The 16943-nt window shown below is 38.0% G+C and overlaps 1 protein-coding gene across 2 annotated transcripts in view; it reads right to left on the minus strand.

The window, feature by feature from the left end:
* Window positions 1-16829, minus strand: part of AGL (amylo-alpha-1, 6-glucosidase, 4-alpha-glucanotransferase) — a 34344-nt gene extending 17515 nt beyond the window's left edge. For both annotated transcript variants that reach the window (XM_053984599.1, XM_053984600.1), the window contains exons 1-16: window positions 16633-16829; window positions 16062-16211; window positions 13107-13317; window positions 12087-12253; window positions 11433-11636; window positions 7322-7503; window positions 7003-7114; window positions 6589-6709; window positions 6306-6408; window positions 6120-6217; window positions 5396-5535; window positions 3493-3680; window positions 1809-1932; window positions 1070-1233; window positions 442-543; window positions 53-205 (exon numbers count right to left, since the gene is read on the minus strand). In XM_053984599.1, coding sequence (XP_053840574.1) covers window positions 53-205; window positions 442-543; window positions 1070-1233; window positions 1809-1932; window positions 3493-3680; window positions 5396-5535; window positions 6120-6217; window positions 6306-6408; window positions 6589-6709; window positions 7003-7114; window positions 7322-7503; window positions 11433-11636; window positions 12087-12253; window positions 13107-13317; window positions 16062-16143 — 2151 coding nt within the window. In that variant the 5' untranslated portion in view covers window positions 16144-16211; window positions 16633-16829. The remainder of the gene's footprint in view (window positions 1-52; window positions 206-441; window positions 544-1069; window positions 1234-1808; window positions 1933-3492; window positions 3681-5395; window positions 5536-6119; window positions 6218-6305; window positions 6409-6588; window positions 6710-7002; window positions 7115-7321; window positions 7504-11432; window positions 11637-12086; window positions 12254-13106; window positions 13318-16061; window positions 16212-16632) is intronic.
* Between the last annotated feature and the right edge of the window lie 114 nt (window positions 16830-16943).

A 16943-nucleotide genomic window follows, 5' to 3' on the forward strand; every position in this document is an offset into this window, starting at 1 on the left:
CTCACTCAGAGCACACATACGAAGAAATCGCAGTGTTACCCTCACTTCTTGCCTGATTAAAGCCTTTAGCCCCCAGCTCCTGATGCAGCCTATTTATGGCCAGCCTTCCTGCTAGAATTCCTGTTTGGAAATTAACTTCACCAGAGGTCAGATGTGCTGCTGGATTCCACTTTGCATAAAACCTCTCTTCAGATACTACAGAGATCTGTAAAAAAAACAAATTTAAGCAAATATGAACTACTCTGGGAAATAAAAACTACCACACCTTGAGGTCTGAACTGTATAATAAATTCAAATTTCATATGAAGCTGGACAATCTGAAATAACACCAGACACCAAACTGCTTGGAATTTCAAACAAACAACATTAAAATATGTGTTCTAGGATGAGAATAAAAGGTATTTTTAAAGGTAGCTTAGGAATTGAATTGGAGACACGTACCTGGTGTGGTACTAGTTCATCATAGCCTTTGGTACTTCCTGTAGCACAGCATGCCATGGAAACAATCATTGCACTAGGAAGAGCATCATATGCAGATCGGTGCTGCATCAATAAATAAATAGGTAATGAATAGTGAAACCAAGAAAATTCAATCCTCTCAATTCAGCAGACAGAAGATCCACTCAATCTAATAAAGGAAGTGCTAAGCCCATGGCCATAATTTCCTCAATTACAATACAATTATTGGAGAAAATTTCTGCAAATTAACTAAGAAAAACAACTTCAGAAAAATCAAAATAAGCACTCCCTGCCCACCACTTTCTCTCATTCCTGCCTGTAAACAAGCTCAAGAGAAGAGGTCAATAAGCTGCTTACAGCAGCTGGATGAAAGACTCAAACCAGCTTATTTAGTAACTTTTTAGTTACTAAATAATTTAGTACTTCTCCTTTGAAAGACAAAATCTTGAATGGCAGAAGGTATTGTTACAATTTTTTTTTACTCTGCATGAAAGCTTGAGCTGAACTGCATTTGTTCAGGATATCCAGATTGCATCAAGCCCTCCCACAGTTTGGAAATATCACTCCCAAAAACATTAAAGGTAATTATTTTTTTTGTTTACGTGCTCACCTGAATTGGACATTCATTATCATGTGTAATATCCATAAACAGTGCATGAGCAATAGCTGGCATCAAAGGCCTCAAACGTGGCTGAACGAAAGATCCGACAGGCTCACCTCCAAACCGATAGACCAACCTCCCCTCTTCATGGCTATTGTAGGCAGTCATGGCCTCTACGGAACAGAATACCTAAGTGTTTGCATAACAATAACTACCACACAGGACAGCACACAAAGATGTTAATGTGGCATTTAGAAATTGTTATTTTGGTGTATTCAATCATAAAAAAAAAAAAAATCAAACACATATAGCTATATTCTCCAGTGTGGAAACTTGAAATATTCAATTTATTATAATGTATTAAGGAAGAGAAAGCTAATGGGAAAAAAAAGGATAAAAAAGCAGAGATCAAACTGTTTCTCACAGGCTTTAAAAAACTCATGCAACAAAAATCAGACATGATGCAGGACTTACATAGCAGACCTGTGCTACAACTCCTTTTTCCTTCACTAGATCAAGAGTAAAATACTTAGCCTTCTGTAAACTAACAAAGGAGGTCTTCTCTTATTTTATGGCTAGTACTTCATTTTTTGCCAATTATCAAAAAAGTTACAACACAGAATCTGTGCTTCTGATGATATGGAGTTTGAAATTTAAAGTGCATAATCTGGTAGAAAACTTCTTCTTGGAAAAAGCATGTCATCTATAATCTCTCGTTGGAAAGAGACCACACACGCAGCAAGCCTACCTCTTATTAAGGAGGTAATGCCCAGCCTATTCACAAAGATATTGTCCAGCTCCTCATTTCCTGTGAACAGTTCAGCCACTACATACAAATCGGCTCGCAATTTTCTAGCTGTGTCCAGCATGTACTGCAAAAAGCACAGCCAAAAAAGCCACAGAAAGGAGAAAGGTAGATACAAAAAAGGACAAGTTTCAAAGCTAGGCAGGGATTGGACAATAGGAAAATGCCATGCAGCAAAGATAAATAGAAAGCCAAAATTAAGGAACAAAACAAGTTGTTACACAGAAGAGGACACACAAACATAAGCAAAACCAAGAATTAGCATACAACACAGGAGGAGTTAAACAGAACACGAAGAAAAGATAATTGCATAAGCAAAGAACATGAATATGTAAGAAAAATAAAAAAGCATACCAATGTTAGTTTCACATTTAAAACTCCAAACCATACATGACAATCCTACATAATTTTCAACTGCTTATTGTACCTCTAATCAGGCTGGTAATTCCCAGGCGGTTGACAAAAACATTGTCAATGTACTCACTGCCCGTGAAGAGTTCAGCTATCACATAAAGATTAGGTCTGACTGATCTGGCTGTTGCTAGCATCTCCTATAGATCACAATATATTTTTAATGCAAGACATCCATTGTCAGCTATGTATACACAAACATTAACATGAATGTTAACAGAACATAAATGATCATTCAATATATGCAGCACATTAAAAATATTGATAACATGAAAGTTTCAGAAAACCATGGTTATATTTTACCGGTATTACTTATGGATTAAGTAATTCTAGGAATTTTTCTATAGACTTTAAGCTAACTACTGCTTTGTTTTAAAACAAAATCTTAGCTCAAAATACAAGAGCAAAGGTTGGATAAAAGAGATACCTATTGAACTACGAAATCTGAGAAGCACTTCAGTTTAAGCCTTTGCAGTTACCATTCCAAAAATAGTAACACTGAACAAAAGAATGGCAGAAGTTTTGAAAAGGCTACTTACAACTTGAACGGGCAAATCAACTTGTTTTAGAGAGCTCTTTATAGGTTGAGGTAAGCTCTGTTACAAAGTTAAGATTAAGCGCTAACAAGCTGCACTACTCCAAACGTATTTAAAGCTAATTTACTAGGCAAGTACAACTTTGGGATGTAGTCAGCTCCCTGGGAAACAAGCAGCACTAGTCTTAGCAATGAAGAAGTTTCCCAGACGAAACTTGTTGCAGGAGTTCACTACCAGCTTTTAAATTCTGTGAAATGAACCACTTCCTGTTTAATTTAGCAATAGCAAAATATATATGGCAAAAAACCACCCAAAACAGTCAGACTTTCATTCAAGTCTCGGCAATGGCTCCATCTCAAACTGACATACTGGATACTGGCAGTCACTGCACTATGACCACCGCTCAATGAGGGAAAAGGTAGCCAGGCCCATCCACATCCACAATATTTCAGCTAAAGCAGAGAAGTAAAGGATACAATAACTATACCACTCTACAATTTAAGGTAGCTGAAACCATTTCTGAACATCACCAGACAAGAAACCTTCGTTTTATGCAATGAGGAAGATTCATTCCCACTTAAATTCTGCCACGTAAATCCTGCACTGCTGCTGTGAAATCTCCAGGATCTATTTCACAGACAGGACGCTGCTTTATAATAAACATGCTTAATTTTGCGTACCTCAGCTACATGAATAGGTGTTGAGTGGCAGTTGTCCAGACGAACACCATGGAAATATTTGGCAGTGATTTCAGTGTATTTTTTCATATGTGCCCAGAGGTATGGGCAGTCTTCAGGTTTATTACCATAACGCAGTTTCACACTGTCTCCCCAACAAATGAGCTCTCTTCTCAAGTACACATTTGAACCTGTAAACGAAATAAATTCACTTCAGTGTGTGTGTATATATATATACATATATATATATATATATATATATATGTAGAGAGAAGGAGTATAGAATGTGCACCAAAATGAAAATGTGGCATTTTCTACTGCTGGAGAATAGAACGACACTGTAATGAACAGTAAAAATTCTAACAAAAACCACATCAACTCAAAAATCTATATACACTACACTGATGTAAAATTTCACACTCTTCCATGGGAACATTTAGCTTCTGTAGTGATATTGCAACAATTCTTCAGATTGAAATAAAATTCCTTTTAATTCTTCAATGTAGTATAAAAACCTGTACTTCAGAAAAAGAAAAAAAAAACATCAAACAAAATTAGTAGTTTTGCTTTTCACACTGGTCAAATTCAAAAAAGAATTTCACTACGTTTTCATAATCTGTCACAGCCACAATTTGCAATTTTATCTTCTATTAACAGCAGACTGTGATGAATTTCCAAAGACAGTAAGTAAAAAAAGGGAACTGTAAATTACCACAAATTCCCAAAACACTCACGTAAGCACAGACAACCCTTTTCTTCACTAATAGCAGCACAGCCAGACAAGAGAGAAAAACTGTTTCTTTGGATGTTTTTCAAAGGATCATTTAGAGAACTGACTGCATTTGTTTTGCAATTCCTTTATGGTGCCTTTGTGTACCACATTTTCACATTGTGTTCTCAGCTGAAATAATGTGTGGCATAAAACAAAGGCATAACACAAATATAAAGCACTCAAAATCCTGTAGCTGAGTTACAAGAGAAACCTCAGTAATGGAAATTAAGAGTGCTAACTAAAGCCAGTGAATGAGAGGGAAAAAATACAAAAATCTGCCTAGGAGAAAGGGCAATAATCTGAAGGCAACTGAACAAAAACACTCTTGAAACATGTATTATCTCAATTCTTGAGGAGAAAAGTAAATAAAATTTAGTGAAAAGGGTGTAGATTACTTTGCAGAAATCAAATGTTTGCTAACTGCAGATCACTCTGGAGTATCACCAGATTAGCTTGTAAAGCAGACTCAAACTTTCAGACAATTTTTAATTACAATTAAACTGGCCTTTGTTTCATTTAGTTTACCAACTGAATGGCTACTCTGAACACAAGGTTTTTTTGCATTTATTGGGTATCAACACTGTCCCCAAAGGAATTATAATGCAGTATTTTACTGCATGGTGATTTCATGCCCTATTTTACCTTCACAAGTAATCTGCATACTTAATTTGGCTTAACTGGGTCATCTCTTGACTGCCTGACTGCCACTCAGCAGACTTTTCAAGGATCCAGTTTTTGCTCACTAATGCAGTAAAACACTATTCACCTTTTCATTGCATTAGTTTTTCTGCCACACTGTCATTGTCTCATGGAAATGCCAACAAGCACTGGTGTTGGAACAAAGTACAAAGTAAGCAACAAAGACAATGACAGAAGTGGGGAGGCAGGACATCCCCATTTCAGTGGCAGAAAGCTGGTAATTTCCCTCTCAAATCTTGTAAAACTGTACCTCAAATTCCAGTTCTTACAGTTCATCTGTATGCTGAATGGGAAATTAAAGTGCTATAAGCTTAGTATCTGCTATTCTGCAGCTTCATAGGAATACATCTGGAAAGAAGACAGATTTAATAAAATCCTTATTGCTTTGGCTAGAGTATCAAATGGTTTGTAAGAATTCAAATTTCTTTTACAAACCTGGTTCTGCAAAGTTTCTAAGAGGATCATCTCCCATAACCCAGCCATTATGAGCCATGAAATAACAAGCTTTATCTGGCTGATGTATCATAGTTTCTTCTTCCTCCACAGTCAGCTCTTTGAATGGATATGTAAAATACCTATGGAATAGACAGGCAGTTAGAAGAGAAATCAAAGAGACAAGCATCAAACACATATGGTAACCTAAGCTGCAATTCATTGTCTTTGAAATTCAAGTATCTGCTATGAACTGGCTTGTACATAATACAGATAAAAAAGAGAGCAACTTGCATAAATGATGGAGAATTTTCTATTTTGAAGGAAGCTTTGAAGGAGCAAGAACAGATGTTGCCACTATCTTGGTGTCAGCTGGTAATCTAAGAGTAAAGCCGTAGCTCTTTAGATATGAGTGGCATCAAGTACATAAAACATGAAAGGTGTAAACTTTCCCAGCTTCACTCCTCTTCCACCTACAACAGCAATTTGTACTTTGTAAGGTTTTGACGTGCTCTGAATATTTTCTCATGCTTTCTGATCACATTTGTTTCTGAAATAGTTATTGCTGTTGCTTAAAAAAAAATCCTGTCAATTTGCTAAGTGGCATTTGTCTATGTCAAAGAAAACATATTTCTACATATAAATATATAATTTTATTGAACTTTGAACTTGCTTTCCCTGGATAGATTCTAATACTTTCCAAACAAACAAGAAAACATGTATATACCTGGTAACCAAGGGATGTTTTCTACTGATAGGTCCCAGCTTAGGACCATTACAAGCAATTCGTTCATAAACCACAGTCCCCACAAGGCAATTGACAGCCTGGAAGTAATTGAATTATGCATTATTGAAATGCCTGCATTTATTTGCAATTTTAAACAATTCAGCATTAAAACAGTAATTTCAACACCTGTTCTTGATGGTGACTAGTTTGTCTGTATTGCTCAGCATTTAGTTCCTCAATCCTCTTGCGAAACCAGTTACAACATTCTTCTATTGCAGCTGGTCCATTGCTTATCAGAAGGACATTAAAAGCAGAGAACAATCAGAAAAAAGTATTTTAAAAACATGCACCATAAATTACTAAAAGGAATCAAAAACTAATTTTTCCTTATGTCTGAAAATAATGTCTTTTTTTGGCTTTGTAAGTTTAGCTTCACTTAGAATTTAACTTGTAATCAGTAAAGCAGTACCTGTGCGGTATAAAAGTTGCCAGTGCTATGTTCATATCTACAGTAGAGCCAAGTCGTCTATAATCAGGGTCCTGAACTATTTGAAGATGTTGATTTGGATCAGATTTAGTGCCCATTTTGCCTGAGAACAAAACAGAAATGAGTACTCAGAGTAAAAACAGGAATTACATTTAATGGACATACGACTTTTATAATTCTAGCATAACCAAGATGCAGGTGGATGAAGGTATTGAAGGGGTCTTTAAAGATATTCCTAGCCCTCAAAGCATTCTTGTATATTAAATCAGCACAGCGGATGTCTCACATAGCAAAAAATTGCATTATCTTGTTTTCTGTCTAACTGTTAAGTTTACCAATGTCTCTTGAACTATAAATATATAATTCACATGCTTCAGCAGCATAATCTTCCTTTACCTTGAGTTAGAAGGGTTTTAAATTGCTGAACAGCTTTGTTAACATCCACTTGGAAAAATTCCCATAGTTTCAGTTTTGGATATATATCTTCATAAATTATTTTACGTAAACACTGTAAAAATAAAAACTGCATTAGTTACTAAGGTTGTTTGTTAATTATATTTAGCTAAAAAAAATGGGGGAATAAGGGCTTATTTCACTAAATCTATCTGCAAAGCATACACCATTTTTTGTGCATTTACACAACCCCAGTAATATTAAAGGTTTATTCAGCTATTTATGCAGTTCATAAGCTCATACTTAGTTCTCATTCACTTACATTCAAGTGCTGATCATTTTCAATCAAGGGAGGGACCCCTTTGGCAATACACTTTCCATCAGCCACCATACCGGTCAAGTGCCACAGAGCTCTGTCCAGGACCCAAGCTGGCTTCAGGTGAGGAGAATTTACAAGGTTATAGCCACATTCCGGATGTATCCTGAGCCATTCACTGTTAGTAGCTTAGTGAAGAAAGGGAGGGGGGGGAAACCAAACAAAAACATAAATATATAAGCTTAACCCTTTTTTGTATTTTGTAAACATCTTAACATCAAGAAGCTGAGGTACTATAACACATATAGTTCATTCACATTTCAACTGAAGTTTCCTATGTCAATAGAAAATCATATGTAGTGCAGAAATATTATTACTGATTGACCATTATTACTGATTTTTTGGTCAAAAATACAACTGCAGAGACTGCAGAAAAAGTTACACAAAGATATCAATAGTAAGCAATAGTATCACCAATTTTAAAACACCAAAAAAAATCAAATTATGGTGCAAGAAATACATCAAATCCTGAATGTAATATCCTGATATTCTTGAGGTGTTGAAAGCCAAACATACATCCTAAACTTCAATATAAAGTTGTTTATTCTTTAATATTCTTCATCCTGTCAAGATGCTACACAGAGCCAGAGAGGAACAGTGCACACAGCCAAAAAATAATTAATACAAAATATAGTTAAATGGGCATTTAAGAAAGGATTAGCTGTGATACTTGTGTCCATAGAAAGAAGCTGAGTTGTAGGAAGCAACATCACCGAGTCTCACGCAGCAAGATGAGTGCACTGTGCATGCAAATGGAACACTCATTCGGGCCAAACACTACACTCTGTGTCTATTTGCCAAGCTTCCCCTGCACCATCAACAAGCACCAGAAGATATGCTGAACATTAAAAATTAACTTAGAGAAGATAAGGAGCCTTCACTAGAACACAGGTGTTGTATTCCAATATAGACAGCACACATGCAGAAGTACAGGAAAATACATACATAGCACAGAATTTTTATTTTGGAAGTGTAATAATGAAGAAAAATCCCAGAGTTAATTTCTTTCTATTTTTGCAACTCTTTTGCTACACTGTTTAAATGAAAATAAATTTCATATATTCTTCTGAATGAATATTTCAAACTGAAATACTACATTATAAAACTGAAAATAAAAAGAAAACCTCACAGAATGCCTAAGAACAAAAACCAGGTTTTCAGAAAAGCTGAGAGAAACAGAAGTAATACTTCACACATGGGAAAATATAGAACAAATTATTATATTGAAAACATGAAGAGTCACTGATATATCCAGAATTACAGCAGAACAAATAACTCTTAAAATCCCAAATTTGCTTTGTTCAAAGAAGATAAAAATGTCAATGCGAAAAAGAGAACTACTAGCTCAGTCTATAGTGTGAACAGCTCTTCTGAGCACCCTTTTACATTGTATCTCAAGATATGGCAGCATTTCATCATTATAAAGTCAAACCATTTGTGGAAATTAAAATCCTTGTGGTTTAAATACAACCTACTATTAAATCCACCATGTTTTAAAGTTATGTAAAGCAGTATCAAGTTAGGCTGTTAAAGGCTGTTCCAGGCCAAACAGATTATTCCCTCCTGCTCTTTTTTTCTTTATCCTTTACTACTTCTGAGAAAAACTTTCTTCTCCAAAAAGCAAAACCAGCTTAGGTTTTGCCTATAAAGGAATTTCATAAGTAAATACAAATAATTCTAAAAAGACAACATATAATTTAAACCTAAAGGGTTAGCATTAAAAAAAAAGTCAACAGGCCTTCCATTAACTCTGGTACAGAACAGAAGGATGTTTTCTGATCAGAAGGTAAGTTCCAGAGATTCACAACATAACACCAAGAGAAATCTAACTCTGCAGAAGAAAAATGATCCAAAACATTGCTGGTGATTACATTTGCTACAACTAAGGAAAAAATAACATAGTAAAGAGTGTGTGTATAGAATAAAATAAGCATAGGAATACGGAAACACCAAGATGAGGAATTACAGAACACTTTCTAAAATTCATTACATTCTTCTTATAAAAATCTGAAATTATTTTCTTAACTGACTAACTCATTTTTACATAAATTAAACACAAACCTTACTTGAAGGTAAGATTTACTCAAGTGCTATACTACAATTGTACAAAAGTAGCCTCTTGTGAAAGAAAAGTAATACATAATTTACTTGGTTTTATTTTTACTCCTTTATATGATTTTTTACAGCCATGGAAAACTCAGAAGAGAAAAAAACTCCAACTGTCTTTTTTCTGTCTCCTGGTGAAAAGTAAATGTAAACATCTTTCTTATTTGAATATTCCCAGTTACCAGAGAGGGTTTGCAAGTTTATCCGTGATACTCCTGCAAAGATGCCAAAGGCTCAGGGACATGTTACATCAGTGCCTAACTTTTCAAGTTGAGCCACAGATGCTGCCCTTCATTAAAGCCTCACAGAGACATCCAGAGCTGATTCCCACTGTTCCCTGCTGTGCCCACAGTGTGGGCTTCACTCCAGGGTGAACATCAAACACCTCAGCTTAATGCCTGATCCTGCAGGTGATGCTGCTTGGCTCCCACAGGGGCAGAGGGTAAGCAATGCCATTTTTATACAATGGTCTCCACTGGAAAGCAGAAACTACCAACAGACAGAACCACTGTAAGCTGAGGTGTCATGACAGGCAACAATGTCATTAAGGATACCTTGTTTAATGATCTAAAAACCACAATAATCTGAATATTTCTATCCTCTTAGAAGACACTTCTGACCATCTTTTCACCATAGTACTAATGTTGAGTCATCCATTCCAATGAAGATTACATTAACTCTGAATGTAACCTGAAAAAGTCCTTCCACAAATGTAGCGAAGTAACACGATATTTTCCTTCTCAAATATATTCTGGTGTGTAACTATTACAGTTAAGATCTTTCTGTCCATCTAAAAACATTCTCCTTAGTACCATTCAAATATACACTGTTCAAAAATGAGAGGATCTCAAGCATCTCTAAGAGTAACGGGACATCTAGTTTAAAAGTGTAAGACATTTTTTATCCCTAGTTGAAAAGTGTAAGAAATTTTTTATCTAGAACTGGAAGGATGTTTAAAAGCCTGATTGCCTCAGACACAGAGCCAACAACCATAACTAGTAACTTCTCAACAAACAGGCAGGGAACGCACTGTGTTCAAGGCTGATTGGACAGAAATGTTTGGCAAAAGTCAACACCAAAGAACTAAAGCAAATAAACCTTGAAATTCACAAATTAATTATTTTTAGGCATTGTTGAGCCTCAAATGACATCAATCTAAATAACTCCTTGTTTTAGTCTCTGCTATGAGAATGGTAATTGTCTTTAGGATCTTTAAGATAACCGTATGCAGTAGCAACTGCATTTCAAAGAAAACTCATTATTCAAATAATCAAAAAATTAAGTACTACACTTTAAATTTCATCAGATCACACAGAAAAAAATCCACTGTCCCTCCCGCAATTAAGAAACATAACACCTTTGATGTATTAATATACCGATGCTTATAAAAAAGGCTGCTCCAAGCACAAAGCTCTCTTCTTTCTTCTCCCACAGACTGAGCTGTAACATTTTCCCCATTACTTAATCCTACCTTCTTGTCCCAACTCTTTTTCTAGTCTGCATGTTAGACCCAAATTAGAGCAGTTACTTTTAAGCAGCTACAAGCATAATACCCTCTTTAACAAGAAAGTACTCAGTTTATGCTCAAACAATTCCTAATACAGACTCTGTTCAAATATATGGGATCTACACACCACAGATAATGGAGATAGTCATACTATACAGTATAGCATTATACTGTAGTACATACTATACTACAAACACACAACTTATTAATGCTTTTTAAGAAGGGCTCTCCTCACTCTTTCAGTAGCAATACTACTGAATACCTGTTACAGAGACATATCAGTTATAATTGCAAGGAGTTGTCCTGTATTTGAGAGACTCAAAGACAAAGACAACTACATTGTTTAAAACAGCTACTAAAAATGGGTTCAAGAGGGAGAAGTTAAGGGAAATAATGAAATATAATTATAGGACCAATCTGGTTATTAACACACAAAAATCATACCAGTATGATTGTAGACTACATCTGTGATGCAAAGCATATTCCATTCATTTTTCAGTTTCTCCACAAGCGCTCCTATATCACTCCAAGTGCACTTTTTATTATGGTTTGAAAATTCAGGGTTTACTTCCAACTGGTCAGCCAATGAATAACATGATCTAGATAGTCCAAGTGTCTGTAGTGGCGTAAAATGAATCATGTTGTAACCTATGAAATAAAACCGGATTTATTTAATGAGAAAAAAACCCAGTCAAAGTTAATTGAAAGAAGCATAATAAGCTGCACTTATGTACTTAGAGCTACTGTTTGGAATAACCAGTCTGAATCTTCCCCTTCTTAATCTGAATCTTCCCCTTCAAATTCTATGTAACACAAGCTTTAAAAATCACCCTGTCAGTTCTACAAACTTCCAAGTCTATCTGAAATGAAAACAATAAAATAAGTGGTTTCCCATATTAGGAAATCCCTGAATTTTTGCATCTCTGCCAATATTTTAATCAATTCACTGACTTAATCTGTTAATGAAATTGACTATAGTAGAAAATATATAACCAACAAAGAATCTATTAATTGTTTACACTGAAGCTCTTCTGTGTAACTTTGGGTTTTGATCATAAAACAAAAGCTTCTATCCTTGAATATGTCTATTAGCATTACCTGTTTCTCTTGCCACTTTAAGCCTATCTTCCCATTCATGAAACGGTCCCAGACACTTAGCGAGGTATGTCTGGAGCGTAACACAATCCAAAGGCAGCACATGATTATCAGCTCCAACATGCAAAATGGGATCCACAACTATGTAACCACCACCACTTTTTTCATTTCTAGGAAAAAATAATTTTCATTGGTATAATTAACACCGATTATACCAGTCTGTTTCAGAGAGAGAATTCAAATAGCATAGGTTTTCAGAAACACAGCAGCCCAGTACAGTGGCTGGAGGGAGAGGGCAACAGGACTGCATGACACATGAAGTAAATAGTAAACACTGAAATGTTCATCTCTTATGCATCTTTTAAAGTCTCTCTGCTTAAAACTCTGGAAAAGTGAGATATCTTGCTATTTTCTCAGATGCAGTACCGGTTCCTCCTTTTGGCATATGGAAACACAGAAAGCAGGACTGCCCATCTATTACACATAGATCTACATTTTGAGCCCCATCCTCAGGAAGGTACCTGAGCTAATTGTCTCAAGCCTGGAAGAATTTAACCACCCATCATCCAGAAACACAAAATACCAGACTACAATTATTACAGACAGCAGCATTCTCTTCTGCAGTTGTCCCACTAAAACAAAAGACAAAGCAAAGGATCCAAGTAAAGAATGCCAGAGCCTCTGTGCTAGATAGAAAACAACCCTCAAAGTTAATGAAGAGAGTACAAAATAATCATTAGAATGCTGACGAATTTGACAACTTGTAAAAATAGACTGCTTCTCCAACATTCATAGAAAGTTGATCAGCTTGGTTCTGTGTATTCTCCAGAATATCTCTGCATCAGAAAGTACTATATAGCTGTCTATAACTGTCAGAAAGTACTATATATTACTGTCTTTCATTGGTGGATTCTAATTGGTCCCTTGGTTGCAATTTGAAAAATGTATGGAAAAAAAGGGAGTTTTTCATGTAGACCAAGGGAGCAAACTGCATTTGGCTGCAAATACACAAATTTCACTTACCCAAGACTAAAATAGTACTGGTATGACCCAGAAATTTGGAGATCCAACTTGCAGTATTTGTCAGAGTCATCTTCTTTTCCTGTGGGATTGTGCCATGACAGTGTCCTGAACTTGTGGCGATCAAATGCTTCTCCAGAAGCTGGATAATTTGTATACACAGTAACAGGCTTGCCCTGAAGAGTTGGGCCCAATCGGAATTGTAGCTCAAAACCTCAAGGAAAAAAGAAAAAGACAAAAGGTAAAATCACTTGATCAGGAGAACTAGATATTTCTAGTCTCTTATTACAATTCCTAAGTTGCTACTATATTAATAACACCATCATATCTGCTCAGAATTTCAGCACAATTATAAATTTCTACAGCATAGAATCATAAAACATCCTGAGCTGGAAGGCCCTCACAAGGACCACTCAAGTCCAACTCCTGGCACTGCACAGAATTCCCCAGGAATCACACCATGTGCCTGAGAGCATTGTCCAAATGCTCCTTGAACTCTGTCAGGTTTGGTGCTGTCACCACTTCCCTAGGGAGCCTGTACCAGTGCCCAACCACCTTGGGGCGAAGAACCTTTTCCTAATATCCAACCAAAACCTCCTCTGGCACAGCTCCAGGCCATTCCCTTGGGTTCTGTCACTGTCAACACAGAGCAGAGATCAGTGCCTGCCCCTCACAAGGAAGTTGCAGACTGCAATGAGGTAGACAGGCCAAATGACCTTGGCCACACCTCAGTTTTCCCTCAAGGCCCTTCAGCATCTTCACTGCTCTTCTTTGGACAGTCTTTAATAGGTTCAAACCTTATATTGCAGCACTCAAAACTGCATCATCTCTCCCTTCCTTCCTAACATTGTTCTTGGCATACTTTACATATATCCTTTTTCCTTTGCTTACATGGCACCATTCATCTTCTTTCCAAATTGTTTGTTTTTGCTACATAAAGTTTTAAAAATAAAATACAGCAAAACACCATGATCATCAGACTATACACTATTTTATGTAGATTTTGGATTACACAGTCTTTAAGTATTTAGGTTTACCAAGTCTATATAGTAGGCCAACCCATGAAAACATCTAAAAATTTTAGGAACACATTTACAACGAGAAAATATTTCAAATACCTTCATTATTCACTGAAGATTCACTAAACAGGTGAATTTCTTATGTTTTAACTGAAGAATTATGTATACTTGCGTGTGATCTACAATATACAAATTGTTAAACTTTCAGAGAGCTCAACAAACTAAAAGGAATCTTGAATGTGTGCTTCAGGTCTCACACACACATAGAAAGAGGCATAAGTTTAAGCTTAAGATACTTGTGATACTGAGAAAAATTTAAGTTAAAAAATTAGAACATAAAAGCATATGTACTCTACTGAGTTAGACATAAAAAATTCTGTTTAGTCAGGAGATTTCAAAAAGGTTTTCACTTGCAGGTATGATGCTCACTATCTCAAGTGGCTAAGTGCAGGGTTTATTCAAGTGAATGTAACAGATGTAAGTTCTTACACAGTACATGCCAGTCACGTAGTTAAGTGCAGTAAATCACCTACTAGCCCTAGCAGTCTACAAAACTGGGACTAAAAGAAACCTGAGTACTTGCAAAAAAGAGCAAAAATATTAGTACACAGATAATGAATCAGAGACTGTAAAAAATTCTGGACACCAAGCTACAATACCTTAAGCTGAAAAAAACTACTTGCTTATTAAATAGAATCATGGGGACTCTAATACCAGAGTTCAATGTCTGAATACATTTAAACATAAGTGTTATCCAGCTTTGTGTTTCTCTTATTAACAAAATCACCACTGCACCAAAACACACCAGGCAAAGCAGCTGTTTTCAGATCTGAATTCTGTCAGGTAAAATGAAGCTCATTTGAATGTAATACATATATGTATAAAACCACTTTTGGAAGGTTAAGTACACTCTCTTCAGTACTGGCCTGACATTTTGATACAGGGATTACTAAAATTAGAGCACAGGGATATATGCCACTGATATCTTATTTCCTCTAAGAGTTATACTGACAGCAGAAATGCTGTGTTCAAAATTAGCTATGCCCTCTCAGAGACTGCTACCAGCAGGGGCACTTTGAATGTCTGACAGCCATGGACTTCTGCTTCCCTCCTTTCAAGAAATTTTACACAACTTGATGGATAAGTTAAAAATGGAAGTTAGGATCAACTCTGCACTTCTTCATTATTGACATTTCCTTACATTAGGCTGGTCAGAAGATTTTGGAATCAATATAGTTGAAGAGAATTTTTATTCTCAAGAACCAAAACCTTGCTCCTTTGTAGTCTAAATTTGCTGACCAGCATAAAAGTAGACCAATTAGTGGATGGGTTTTGGACTTTTTTTTACAAATAGACTTAAAAACACTCTCAGGAAGAAATAACATCAAGTTCTTATAAGTATGCAGCATGATACATAGCTCTGATAATATAACAAATCTGATAACAAGATTTAGGAGTTGCTAAAGAGCTTATATTCTGAAGCACTACCTCAAACCTGCAGACTTTGCAAAATGCAAGTATTACCGATAGATTTCAAAATTGCAATATTAAAATGGGGTGCTGCATAAGAAGATAAACACTGGAGACCTTGACTTATGAGGACTTTTTCGGGTCACTGAAGTACAGGCTATAAAAGGAGAAGGCCTGTCTAAAAAATGCTTCGCGCTTCAGCCCCATGAAGACTGACGGCTCTTGGCCAATCTGCTCTTCATTTCTGGAGTTTAACGAGTCAGATTAAACTGTGTGCGGAGCCCATAGAGCTCTGCAGTAGAAACAAATCAAAACAAAACAACCCACAACCAAACCCAAACCAACAACACCTCCCATATATCCCCAAAACTCCTCCACTTCAGTATGAGCTCTCTTTCCACCACCATGCAAAGACGATGACGAGGTCCTGGCTATTTCCTTCTCACCTGGTCCCGGCACCCCGACCTACCCTGCTCCAGCCTGAAGAGGGTCTTGTCCAGCTTCTCCATCTCGCCGAGGTGCAGCAGCCGCGTCTCCTTACCGCCCGGCATGGCTGCGGCCGCCCGTCCGGCGCTCCCGCCGCGCCGGGACTCTCAGTGCGGGGATGGAGAGGCGAACCCTGCCGTGAGGGAACAGACAAAACCCCGCGGGTCAGCGGAGACCCCCGGCCGCACGCGGCCGCTCAGGAGCGCCTCACGCCGCCGGCCGCGCTTACATGTTCCCCGGTGCCGGGGGAGCGCGGAGACTCGGCACTGCAGGGCAGGGCGGAGGGGAGGCGGTACGGGACGAGCTGTCAGGCAGAGCCCAGCCCTGCCCCGGCCGGGGACCGCCGCCGGCAGCACCCCGGAGCAACTCCCGTCCCACAGTGCGGCCCGGCCCGCAGCCAGAGCTAAGGGGTGCCCCCGGGAAGGGGAAGCCTGACACCTGTCACTCTTCGCGCCCGCCCCGGCGCTGCCGGAGTGCCCCGCCAGGCCCCTCACGGCCGCCCCGGCGCCCTCCGCGGGGAGCGCTGCCCACCGCAGCCGTTCCACCATACTCACGAGCGGGCCCGCAGAGCGGCGGAGGCGCCGCTCCCTGCGGCGGGCGACGGCTGCCGAGGCCGAGCGGAGCCGGGGCTGGAGCTGCCCGCAGCGGCCGCCCTAGCCTAGTTCGGCGGTCAGTAACGCACTTGCCCACAGCCGCGGCGGCGCCGCTCCTTTCCTGCCCTTTCCTTGTCTTTTTTTTTTTTTTTTTTTTTTTTTTTTTTTTTTTTTTTAACAAAGTTTATTGGTTCCGCGGCAGCCGCGCTCGGAGACAGGCGGCGCCGGCGCAGCTCCCGCGAGAGCCCAGGACCCGCCCCGGCGGTACTGCG

Source organism: Vidua macroura, chromosome 9 (assembly GCF_024509145.1).
Source record: "Vidua macroura isolate BioBank_ID:100142 chromosome 9, ASM2450914v1, whole genome shotgun sequence".
In the NCBI taxonomy this organism is placed as follows: Eukaryota; Metazoa; Chordata; class Aves; order Passeriformes; family Viduidae; genus Vidua; species Vidua macroura.